The sequence below is a fragment of the Mytilus edulis genome, chromosome 4, assembly GCF_963676685.1.
Source record: "Mytilus edulis chromosome 4, xbMytEdul2.2, whole genome shotgun sequence".
Classification (NCBI taxonomy): Eukaryota; Metazoa; Mollusca; class Bivalvia; order Mytilida; family Mytilidae; genus Mytilus; species Mytilus edulis.
The window spans coordinates 58022722-58036320 of record NC_092347.1 but is presented as its reverse complement, the minus strand read 5'-3'; the positions used below and the strand labels follow the sequence as shown (position 1 = coordinate 58036320).

The following is a 13599-nucleotide window of genomic DNA, read 5'->3' as shown; positions in this document are numbered from 1 at the left end:
TGCAGATATCCTTCAGTTAAATCATGTATAGAATCATATTTTTTTTGTTCATGCTTCATTTAACTTTTAGTGATGTGTATTTGACATTTTAACTGCTAAATTAAGGCGATGGTAGTTAAGAGATGTTCAACTCTCGTCAATCGATCTTCTATCATTTTATCTTATCTCTTTTTTACATGAGATTAAGGCGTTGTAAATGTTGCCAAAATTGAAACTGTCTGCGATTGCTTGTTAACATCAGTCAATTCTAAAACAATTATTATCTCATTAGAAATATATACTTTGTCTAATAATGTAGGTTACAAGAGCGCAATTATTCGTAATGCATTTTCCATAGGGTACCACTAGTGTTCCGTATTTTTTTTTCTCAAAGACTACACAAACTAGGGAAAAACAGGTGGCAGTTCCTGTTAGTACAAATGCCAGTGTTGCATTACAAACAAAAAAAAATAGGGTCATGCGGCTCAAATTGACTTAAAATGCAGTTGAAAAAAATCGTCTACTTTTTTCGCTTAATGAAAAAGGCATATTTTTAATGGCTCCGACGTGCAGAAATTGAAGATATTTTCTATACTTCGTAAAATGTGAATATGATTTTCGGCAATTTTTTAACATAATTGGATAAGCTTTCGATTAAATGTAATTCCAATCCTGTTTCAACCAATCAGAAGCCGTATAGGATTCTATTCTGAGTACCATCTTGGGGTAAAAAAACGGGGGTAAAATGTAAACAAATAATTGCGCTCTTGTAACCTGTAAGTATAGCTTGTGATTTGTCTTTAATGACGTATTATGATTACCAATAAAAACAAATTATCCATCAGAGACTAAATGAATTAGTAATAATTGTACATCCCTGTACGGCCTTTGACAATGGACGAAGAGGTCACATAAGAAAATGCCTGTACCAAGCCGGGAATATGACAGTTGTTGTCCATTCGTTTGGTGTGTTTGGGCGTTTGATTTTGCCATTTGATAAGGGACCTTCCTTTTTGAATTTTCCTCGGAGTTCAGTATTTTTGTAGTTTTTCTTTCCAACATGTACCAAGTCGGGAATATGACAGTTGTTGTCCATTCGTTTGGTGTGTTTGAGCGTTTGAGCGTTTGATTTTGCCATTTGATAAGGGACCTTCCTTTTTGAATTTTCCTCGGAGTTCAGTATTTTTGTAGTTTTTCTTTCCAACATGTACCAAGTCGGGAATATGACAGTTGTTGTCCATTCGTTTGGTGTGTTTGAGCGTTTGAGCGTTTGATTTTGCCATTTGATAAGGGACCTTCCTTTTTGAATTTTTCTCGGAGTTCAGTATTTTTGTAGTTTTTCTTTCCATATATTTATTGATTTATATTTGTTCCAAATAGGAATTTTTTATAATGATTTTTGTGAAATCAAGATTTCTTGTTAAAGACGTGATATTTTCAACGCCCCCTGTTCCCCAATGTTAGGGAAGAGAAGTTTTCGCTTGTTATTTTCTCATGTCTCCTCTTTCGTGAATGGTGAAGGGGTTTATGTCAGTTCTCAAGATACGCTGCGAATTTCAAGTTCTTTATCAATAGTTATCAAAAGTAACAGGATTATAATTTAATACGCCAGACGAGCGTTTCGTCTGCATAAGACTCATCAGTGACGCTCTCAGATCAAAATAGTTATAAAGCCAAACAAGTACAAAGTTGAAGAGAATTGAGAACCCAAAATTCCTAAAATGTTGTGCCAAATACGGCTAAGGTAATCTATTCCTTTGATAAGATATTGCAAACAAACATGTGTGCATTCTGGAGTATATTGTTTTAGGCTATCTCTGCTAGAACATCTCTATCTATTTCGAAACAAGCATTAAATGATTCATTCATAACCTCGGACTCCTTGAATGTTTCAGAAACCCGTGTGCTCATGTTATAACGTAGTTTTGTAATGAAACTTTTAATGCATGATCAAGCAGCTTTGATACATTTAGATAAAGTGTCCAGTTTACGTTCATACTGCCCGCGCTTTGCCATTTTCTTGACTAAGTCCGTAACTGCAGCAATCAATGTCCTCAGTTTTTTTCCCATTTATTGACTGTGGAAAACTATATGTTTGGCCTTTGGATAACAATTGTCTTGGAAGTACATTGTTTACGATGCTACGATCCCCTGATGATTATAATATGACACTCGTGTAGTTATAAATCTTGAATGCAATGGATTTGATAAACTGATTTGAAATAATAGGGTTAGTTTTATCTCTTGATGTTTGGATAAAACTATTATTGATAAATTATTGCTTCCAAATTTCGGTCCTTAATGGTCATAAAGATCGTCAACTGTTTCGGTTCTGATTCGGCACTTGGCGTACCTGTGGAAGGTAAATCCAGAAAATCGCTTCGACGCTTGAAACTCTTATCCTGTTGTTAGGATATTTGTTTTAAAAACCTTATTAACAAAACTTCTTAAAAAAAAACGTATTAATTGTTTTAAGAATTTATCATTGTAGTTGATCTTTAAAATGTGTTACCTTGTTTATCAAAATACAGGACATATTGATATTTATATTTCAAACAAATTATTCGTTTTAGGATAATTGACATTTTCACTAGATTTCTCAGGTGTACATTTCTCACCAACAAAACAACATTCGTATTTAATGAATCATCTTTCTTTTTATTCATTCAAAAACTAAACCTATTAAACAATTAACATCATTATTTATATTTCAGTATTTCAGAAAAATAAATGTTCTCTTTGGTGAGAAATAAATTGCCTTTATTGTTGTATTATGACCAGCCCGATAATGATTTTGAAATTTACCCTCCTAAGAAGTTATATTCAAAACGTCTTTTCTCTACCAAGTAGCAGTATTCAAACGGAGGATGTAATTTCCCCTTAATAAAGTTATATAAACTGTTCATATAACCTTTGATTTTTTAATACTTTTTTTATTTGAATAAAGCATGGTAGAATAAGCGAGGTAGTTATGTTGCTTTTCTGGATGAATTCAAATAAATGTTGCTATACACCACTTTAAGACACTAAGAAGCTGAAAAATATTTCCTTCTTCTTTTGTATTCCAGTAGACGCGAGTGTACAACTATTTTGCGATCACATCAATTTATTGGATATGTAAAAGAGTTTCACGAATTAGAATATGATTTAGCTCCCAGTCTATTTGTGAATCTAAATAGGTAGATATTCTGATTTAGAAGGGGTTAGGTATTTATTCAACTAATGTTAACTTATGTTGCTGATCTAACATTATTAATAAAATTTGAAATAACACTCCTTTAATAAATATGTCCTTATATGTTTCATTTCCAATTACGTAAGAAAAAAGAATATTATCTTCTCTTTTTTTTCGATTTAAATGTATTTTGAAAAATATGAATTTCAGGTCACAGAGTAAAGTTATGAATTATCCATACAATTAAAGTTATGAATTAAATGATATTCATGGTTAAATATGAGTGTACAGCTAACTTGTCAAACTTCCCGATTTATATGATACGCTGATTATAATCAATTGCACCATATTTGTCCAAAATCACACATTTTTTTCAGAAGGGTATTTCTGTTCCATTACGCTAAAATGTTGGCGAAAGTCATTCATGTATGTTCTTCACGGGTAGATAATAAAATATTTAATTAACAATAATCTCAAGTGGGAATTTTCAACCAACTTTGACGTAAACAAGGTGACAGAAAAAAATAGATACGATGATGATATGTTTGTCCATACGAAAGGGATTTTTTAGAAATGTTTTGCCAATCCCACTATTAAAAACACATCTATGTCATATTTGATATAGTGTTGTCGATGAAATATTCTCTTTACGTTTAAATCAGATTTTTATATTGTTCCCTTTCTTTCCTACCAAATTTAACCATATAACGGAATTTAAACTGTAACATGTGCTTTACCATATTTATAACAATCAAAGAATAGTTCATTTGGAAGTTATAACGGGAAAAGACAACTTATCAAATATATTTTTTTTACTTTCATTAAGCATTCAATCATAAACATTTGACAAATTCATAGTCCCAATGATTGATAACTCGCATAATTCAAATATTACATTATAAATAAGTACTAATAAAGCTAACACAGTTGGCTTTTGATGGTTTTGCTTATTTAATGACTTTTTTTTGTCTAGAGGTGTCAAAAGTCTTTTTTAAAACCTTCCAAGATTTCGGTCTCGAGGGTATTGATGTATGTTGCTTCACAGAAACAAGTGTTTTGCTCACGAAAATTGATATCATAAAAAAATTTCATTTAACTAATCACACCATTTACAAAATGAACAACAGTTATTTGGAGATAGCTCATTTCATTTTTTTTAACATAATGACTGATATTTGATACGTTTGTTAGTTTCTGATGTTTCTGCATTATAAACAGGCCAATACATACGTATTTCTTTTCATAGTTGTGAGGGAAAAGTACAATTAATAACAATGCAATTCAAGTGAGGTAGAGATTCGTTTATTGCGAAATAGAAATATAAAAAAACATACGGCTATAATGATACAATAAAGAATAAAATGAATGCGACAAAATAAAAACAATAAAGAATAAAATTAATACGACAAGATCAAAATGCTAAATAATAAAATTAATGCGACATGACCAAAATGCCAAATAAAAGAATCAATGCGGCATGATCAAAATAATAAAGAATAAAACCAATGCGACATGATGAAAATGATAAAAAATAAAATAAATTCAATGAGATCAAAATGCTAAATAATAAAAAATAGAATTAATGTGACAAGATCAAAATGATAAATCAGAAAGATAATGATAAATAAATATATCTAAAATCCATATAAAGTTTTGTTCAGTTATAAATGCTATTTCAACACCTAAAAAATCGCGCAAATCTAAATTTACTTTACTGACTATTCATCTTGTAATGTTTGCAAATGATGACCATTTTAGCTGATATGAATATACACATAAAGCACTATAAGGGCTACTCATTTGATTTCTTGACTAGAAATCTTTATTTATTTTGTAAAGTTAAAACAATACGTCATCAGGTCGAAGAGATGAATACTGAGAATGAAGTGTCCGTGACAATTTCTCAATTTTATCTAAAAGAAAATATCCTTGTTCATATTTTCCAGTTCTGTCAAGGTTCTCACACAGTTTTACATCTTTTGCTGTAGTCGGGGGTACTGGTTGTTCTAATATATGCATTATCATTGAAATTTCACACATCAGTGATTTGATGTAGCTATTTCTCAGTCGTAACAGACTGAAACCAAAATTATTCGGAGGGGCATGTAACTGGTTCACAACTTCTCTGGCTTCTTGAAGCATATTGAATTGAATGGTGAATAGATGAATCTAAAATAAAGAACATGCATTTGAAATATTCTCTTGTATTGATAATTTTTCGTATCTTTAATCAATTATGTGTGTATTAAGTTAATAGATAATTTCACAATGAATTAAATGAAAATAAAATAACAAAAAAAAACACTTGTGTATATCATAGGATGATTATTTGTAAGACGTAATTGTAAGCTTTTAAATATTTCTATTATAAGTCATCTGAAACGAGTGACTGGTGAAAATTATGTTTATCTATTTCTTGAACCAATCTATGTATATATAAAGGCAACAGTAGTAAACCGCTGTTCAAAACTCATAAATCCATGGACAAAAAACAAAATTGGGGTAACAAACTAAACTAAACTCAGTCTTATTTGCACGATTTTATCATATTTTACGCATCCGTATCGTATAATCGTCAAAACAAAATTCTCTCGGTCTTTTATGATGAGACAATATGGCAGCTAATTAATTGTCGTGTTTTGAAGCCGTAGTTTACTGAGTGTGATACTATAATAAACAATCAACAAAGAAGCATGGATATTGAGAACGTAAATAAAATGTACAATAAGATGATAGTTTATTTCAATGCCAGATCCATGCGTATTGCGATCACCGGATTTTTACGAGAAATGTCACCCTGAGGTTACTACATACGCAAAACATATCGGCGAATTGTTTATTGGAAACAAACAAATTAAAAAAAGTTAATTTCTTCTAAACTTGGACATTTTATAGAATTTTCCTGAGAAAAAAATTCATGTACATATTTATATTAAAAGCTAGCCATTTAGTTATAAAAACATATGCATATATTTATTTTTAAATTTCAAGTTTCATGTGAATTTAACAATAGTAACCTTTGAGATGTTATTATCATGGAGAGTGCTGTTAGTGATATAATCTAGACATCGATCATTTATTAAGACTTCTGTAACTCTGTTAACTGAAGGGTAAACTAATTCCTGGAATGAAAAAAAATGAGACATGAAAAGATTAAACAAAAAATATATTATGAAGGTGTCGATGCATACAAAATTGAAATAAATTTAAGCTAATTATTTTTAATTAAGCTTTAGATTTTCGTATATTTTGATCATAGCATCACTGAAGAAACAACTATTGGCAGAATGAGTATCTAGTGTAATAAAGTTGGTACCGTTTATGTTATGTGGAACGATGACAAAACAGTTCTTTGATGAAAATTAAAGATCACAATCAAATATAAAACATTTTTGACTGAAAAATATAAATTCAAAGCCTTAGCATCCTGTAATATACAGAGCGGACCGACCACCAAGTATGTGGTAATATGTTAAAGGTATTGTTTAAATCATTTTCATTCATTATTTGTAATTGTTTGGTTTATGATTATTTTGATCTGAGCGTCACTGATGAGTCTTATGTAGACTAAACATGCGTCTGGCGTATTACATTATAATCCTGGAACCTTTGATAACATTTTTCAATGAACTTACTATTTTGTTCATGGCAGTTAATGTATGAAATCGTAGTCTGTTCGCCTTTCGTGTCATTTTGTGGAAGGATGATCCCAATAAGTGATGTATATCTTGTCCATGAAAGTTGTATTGTCCCTTTCGACCACCACATAAGTCAGTTTCCGATCCATTTACGTCATATAATTGTATGAATAGTAAAACACTTGTGTCTGGAAAACAAATTAAATGTCCATATAATTCATATGTATAATTTACTTGACTATATTTAGAAAATGTTTGCTTCTTAACATACAGGAACAGTTATTTTATAAAGTTGCCATAAATATTACAATCAATGTAAGAATATTTTCAGTTGCATATTAAAAAATATAGGACAGACAGTATCCACACTCCACAAAACACTACAGCCGAAAAATGATTTTCAATTATCATTGTAAGTGTGTAGCGTATCATCATAAATATACCTTTAGACATTGCTATTTATCTTTTACATTTATCATCCTTTTAACATTTAGATTTACAATCATTGCGACTTTGCCTCTAACTACATGTCGCGTTTATGTAAAGGCGGAATGCCATAATCGTATTCATATATCGCTATAAAACCTCGCTATGCATGTGTTAAAAGGGGCGTAACCCTAATTAACTTCTTAAGAGAAGTTAAAAATTCAAATTCAAATTTAGATCGTCTTAATGATACACAAAATAAGTTTGTGACAACTATACCAATAGGACACAAAATACAATTTAGGCATACTGTTCCATACATAAATGACAAATTCTTAGCAACAAACAAATCAATGGTCAATTCTAATGTTTAGTTGATTTTTTTCTATTTTGAAAGAGTATTCGGATTTTTTTTCAAAGAATAACCATATGAAAAAGAAAAACTTCTCAAAGATACCAGGCTTATAATTTTGAAAGCCACACGTGCGTTTCATCTACATTAGACTCATTAGTGACAATCGAATCCAACATTTTTAAAAGCTAAAAAAAGTACTGATTGAAGAGCATTACAACAAAAAGTACCGAATGTATTAATTCTAAATAATGAAGAATACATCAAATATACTATACTTATGTAACAGAGTTGTACAAGGCACTATTAACATTCCCTGCAATCAAATGCAAATGCGATTCGAAACACTATAGTAGTCAAATTATATGAAATAATTTCAGATATCAGAAATTATACTTTTTTTTATTATTAGTACACTTAAATGTTATCTAGAAAGATGTGTGTTATCCGTAATTTAGACAGCGACCTACCCACAAACAGAGCATTATTTACGCTCTATAATTTTGAACTGTTACTCTGTTTTGAAAATCATGATATTTATATATTCAATAATCATTTTCCTATTTTTAATTATTCATATTTTTCCAAAAAGAATATTATATTACACAATTCAAAAACACCAGTGCTCATTTTAAATTTTCCTATAATTTTTTTTAGAAAAAAAACATTAATAACTGTAAATATATTTATGTGCGACAGGTGTATGAATTTTTGAGTATAGGAAGCTGATTAATTGTATAAACAATAGAAAAAGAAGTTCCGTTAGAATTTAAAGTCGTGCGTGCACGAGAAAAGTTATCGACAAGGGTGGAGACCATCTTACGAGTAGTGTGTACTTTTTTTGGTATAGGAAGATTAATCTATGAATGTAGTGTTCATATTTCAATTATGCGCTTCTCTTTTGTAGATTATATGTTATTTGAATGAACTAATGCCATTGTATGTTATTTGAATGAACTGTTGCCATTTGTGGTGAAAACTATTGAGGACATGTGTCTTATGTTTTATGTGTTTAATAAATTTCGAAGATGATTATCGCACCTGGCAGTCTGTGTCATGATATTTGTCTTTATTAATACAGAAATAATTTCATAACAAATATTTGATAAATACGTATTATTACGTATTTTTCGACATTGGTATTAAGGTGTCGTCAGAAAAGTACAGAATGAATTGAGAAAACAGTTACATTTACAATTGTGTTGCATATTGTCTATGCAAAGACACGATGTAATAGGGTGCTAAATAATCAATTCAGTAGAACTTAATCAAATAAGTATCATCGGTTTATATACTATCAATTTATTATAATATTTCTATCCGGCGACTACGATTCAAGAAGTTATGCGAAATACGGTTAAGGTAAACTACTTCTGGGATAAGAAAATCCTTAGTTTTTCTAAAAGTTCAATGTTTTGGGGCTTGTGATACCCTCGGGGAAGAAACGTCCACCTGCAGTGTCAAAACTGGACAAAAAAGATTGGTATTCTATTTCAACTGAATGTACTGTAGTTATAAATTCCGGTCAGAAGTACTACGACAACGGATGAACATCAGTTCGTTCTAATGACCTCGTATTGCTTTTCTTCCTGTAGTCGATGTTAGTAACCTCAATATCGAAATAAATTAAATTACATGTAATTTAAAAATAATAACACATAATTTTCTCACTTAAGATCTAACTTGTTAGAGTAATTTTTACCGTTCATTGTCATATCATAACGATTAAAAATGGTACTGTTATATAGAAATAACGTCTGTCCTTGTCATCGCTTGCTTTTGTACCTCCCTATAAGAAACCTGATATTGTATAGTTTAATATATAAAATATTTCCATTATGTCGAAGAAAAAATGAACTTTGACACAAATGAATATCTTTGTGGATATTGATATATCATTGTTGCCGTTTAAGAAGTAAATTATCAACAGAAATTATTTTGCAGTACCAGAGGCCAATGTCGACAAACGGTGTCTCTTCAATAATGCATAAAAGCAAAGAAAGGCAAATACCGCTGTTCGAAATTCATAAATCGATTTAGAAAAAAACCAAATCCGGGTTACACACTAAAACTGAGGGAAACACATCAAATATAAGAGGAGAACAACGATACAACAAATACACAACACTAAAATGCAACACACAGAAAAACGAATTATACTATAACAATCAATGGCCATTTTCCTGACTTGGTATAGGAGTTTTGAAAATCGTAAACCTTATAAAACGTTGAAGAGCTAATCAAAACTTCAAAATAAAGCAATATTAGTGTGTAGACAGTTTAACTGAACAACTAAAATAAAATAGTAACTGAGATGTGTGTCATATTTTCTTGCCAAATTGCAAATTCGGATTCTGTATTAAATCAAAAGTTCACGATTTTTCTAAAGATGAATGTATGTAGTAAATTCTGGAATATAAAAATACATGTATAATGAATATACTGAGATCATTTGTTAACTAGTACAGGATACAAATGCTTTCCAACAAAAGATTATTGATTACGAACAGTGGTATACTCCTATTGCTTTATTTATTCATTTTTGAGAAGAATATTCGATCTTTACTAAAACTTGTTTTTGATGCAAACCTATACACTACTCATTTCATTTAAATAAAATTGAGATTTGAAATGGGGAAAGTGTCAAAGAGAAAATAACCCGACCATAGAACAGACAGCAGCCGAATGCTACCAAGCATGTTATCTGACAATATAATGTGAATAGATATCAAATTATTATTACTCACAAATAGATGAATACAATATATTCATAGTGAGATATATTGTACAGAAGTTTCAATTTAATGAATGAATCTCATTTTTCAAACAAAAGTTTTATACTTACTTTATTATGAAAATTCTCTCTATAATCCAAATATTAGAATTAATAACTGGGATTTCCTTATTGACCAGATGCTATAATTTCCGTTTAGAGCAAGTCCGACAAAAAGTACAACATAAAAACAATCAAGAATTCTAACGGAAGAAACATATTTTAATCTTCAATACGGAAACATATCTAAACTGTGGTTGGTTTGACAATCTTTGTATATTATTCTTGTCTCCTGATTATAAGCAGGATTATTTGGTATTATTTTGAAATCGTTTGTTGTATTCAATTTAAACACTTAATAGTCTTTGTAAGGTTGAAAGTTAAGTACTTTCTTTAAAGAGTAAGCAACAATTATTAAATACCAAGGTTTTAAATGTATAGTAGAAATGACAGCCCATTTATATTTTTTTTTCCGTTTCGACGGAATTGATCTTTCACTCCTCAATTCGAAATAATTATGAAAAAAAAATGTTTTGGATCATAGAAAATCAGTATTTTACACAGTAAAGCGATAAAAAAGAATACTAAGTCATTTCTGGACGTATTTAGATAGGGGCACATCCTAAGTTTCTCTAAGAACAGTTGCCAAAACTCTTTGAAGGGCAGTTTATAGCCTATTGCAAGAATATTTTATTTCTTTATTCAGTCTATCTCCTTCTTCCTAGTTGCAATCCTTTATCCCGGTTCGTCAACTTTTAAGAATCTACTTAATTAATGATATGTTTATTCTAATGCAATTTTTATGTACCAATTTTTTTGTCATTGGATAAAAGTTACCGTCAAATCCATAGTTGACATGCCTGCCATTTTGAATTTATCGGATCAACAAATGTTTAATTACTACAATTTTATCTAAACAAATCGCCGTTTTAATGTTTTATTAATATCCAAATTTCAATCGTAGAGGTAACGTAATCAAACCTTAAGTTTGTAAGTTTCATCTGTATGACGTCACGTTTAGCCATGACGTCTTTGTGCCAAAATTATTCATGAAGTTTCGCGGAATTTCATTATATCTCGATTTTTTTACATTTTTTAAGCTTTAACTTATTATTTATTTTTGTAATGCATTAGAATCGGAATAACAGTACTGTAATTGAAGAGTTGCCACCGTCAATTTTGATTTGACGGCCACAAATTTTGGTTTTTCTGTCTCCGCTATGCGTCGCCAGTAAAACTGTTTTTGCGTTCGTCAAATCGCCAATTGACGGTGGTCACTCTACAACTACAGTACTATTGTTCCTTAATTGAATGGAAATGTTATCCCTTTGCATGAAGCAAACAACAAGCATTAATCATACTATTGTCCATACTTTCACCACGTTCGATTGCACCTCAGCAAAACAAATATGCAAACATTAGGGAGCAGTACCTTAAAAAAAAAGATTTACCAGATTCCATTGTAATGTAGAGTACGCTACAGTAAGTAAAAAATGCCTGGTAAAATTGAAAAAAAATCTACAGTATTGATAAACTGTCCAATTTATTTTTCAGTCTGGAAAAAAATGATAAACCCTGCCTTATAATTATGTTTTTCTCAATAGGACATAGAAATGAAAAGGGGTATTTCATAATTTTCATTTTGTTCTCTTGATTCTCAATACACAGCAACAATAACAGTACAAAAAATACTACTTTACATATTTGCTAAAATTTACAGTATTACAGATTGGGCCAGCACATTATAGATTTATATAAACATCAAACGAAGAGGACGTTTCAAGTCCAAACAGATTGTGGAAGTCTAACAAATATTGTCCTCATATTGAAAATCGTATTTGTCTGGTTCTTTGATGACAACAATTCCAACTATCAATATTTTAGCAATAACAGCGAAAAATTAGGAATAAAAATTCAGCGGACTCATTTCAAAATGCGAAATTCTCAAAATTGCCATAAATTTTCAATTGTTGACCCTGTAATGAAACAATTTCAGGGAAAACTAACCGCATGGAACGTTTAGTTACTAGTAATAACATAACTGGATTTTGAAAACTGATTTAAATCGTTTTTGCTTATTCTATTTTATTTGGAATCTCAGAAATTATTTCGACGAATTAACTTGCAAACCGACAAAAAATGTAAAACAAAAGGGGGACCATCTTACGGAAACATTCTCACCTGCAAAACTGCATGACAAAAACCGAAACATGACAAAAAATCTCCACACACCAAATGAAAATAAAAGACTAAGCGACACGAAAAAAAAACCCAATTCATTCAGGAAGAAGTGACATGTGTTTTAGTTTAACTCTCAGTTTAAAATTTGTTTTTCTCCCATGTCTCAATTCGCAATAAAACATTATCTCCAATGATTGACAATACCAAGAAAAAATCACTTTAAGGTATTAGTTTTGCATAAATTGAACATATATTTGCAAGGAACATATGCATACATTCATAAGTTTAATCTATTTACAGTTGAAACAATTCTGGCATTTTTGGGGGTATTTTTTGAGAGAAAAAAAACTTACCATCGGAAATCAATAGCTCTGACAGTAATGTTATATCCACATAGAAATCTCATAAAAATGCAGAAGTAGTTCGTTATTGTGGATATAAGCGAACTTATATTATAATTCTCCACAGTTATTTAAGAAATGTTTGCTTGTTTCTGGAAATATAATGTGACATGTCCACGTTTACCTTATCAGAATGTAAGTGTTGTCGCTTGTTTCAAAACAAACATCTTTTATGATTGTGAATGTACTGTTTAAAGAGTCTCAACACACATATAAGAATTATTAAGCATTATTTCTCAGGCTTCTTACAACGTCACGAATTGAGACTTGTAATTACGATAATTGCTTCCTTTATGTACAATTATAATGGTCCTGAAGAATTGCGAGTGTATTTATTTCAAACCAGGTCAATTTTTCAAAAGTTTTCTATCGTTTAACAATCTTCAGCGAACTTTGAGATTCGAACAATGAAAAATCATTGAAGATTAACTTTTATAATCATAAAAACGTCTTAAAACTGAATAACGATATATCTTCTTTCAATTATGAGTAATTATGGCAATAGATAAGAAGCGCAAGCTTACAAAATTCAAATTATTATATTGAAAGAAAGGGGTTTTAAATTTCAGATACAAGACAGCAGTTTTAAGCTGATTAAATTAATTGATTGCCTGTGATTAGAATATAGGGAAGTCATGTAACATATTATGTTGTTTCTATGTTATATTTTCATA

General features: G+C 30.2%; 1 protein-coding gene across 1 annotated transcript; it reads right to left on the bottom strand.

Moving 5' to 3' along the window:
* Window positions 1–4437: 4437 nt before the first annotated feature.
* LOC139518481 (uncharacterized) lies at window positions 4438–13105 on the bottom strand. Its single transcript, XM_071310003.1, has 4 exons — window positions 12878–13105; window positions 6790–6980; window positions 6172–6276; window positions 4438–5323 (listed from the first exon to the last, which is right to left on the bottom strand). The coding sequence occupies exons 2-4, from the start codon at window positions 6844–6846 to the stop codon at window positions 4994–4996; spliced, it is 492 nt and encodes a 163-aa protein (XP_071166104.1). The 5' UTR covers window positions 6847–6980; window positions 12878–13105; the 3' UTR covers window positions 4438–4993.
* Window positions 13106–13599: the final 494 nt, after the last annotated feature.

What these genes read in the sequence shown, in the direction of transcription:
- LOC139518481 (XM_071310003.1), bottom strand. Translation starts at nt 6,846, where the DNA reads ATGACACGAAAGGCGAACAGACTACGATTTCATACATTAACTGCCATG. An exon ending in TAACTGCCATGAACAAAATA is followed by an intron (nt 6,277 to 6,789) that starts GTAAGTTCATTG and finishes TTTTCATTCCAG; the next exon opens with GAATTAGTTTACCCTTCAGT. An exon ending in ATGATAATAACATCTCAAAG is followed by an intron (nt 5,324 to 6,171) that starts GTTACTATTGTT and finishes TCTTTATTTTAG; the next exon opens with ATTCATCTATTCACCATTCA.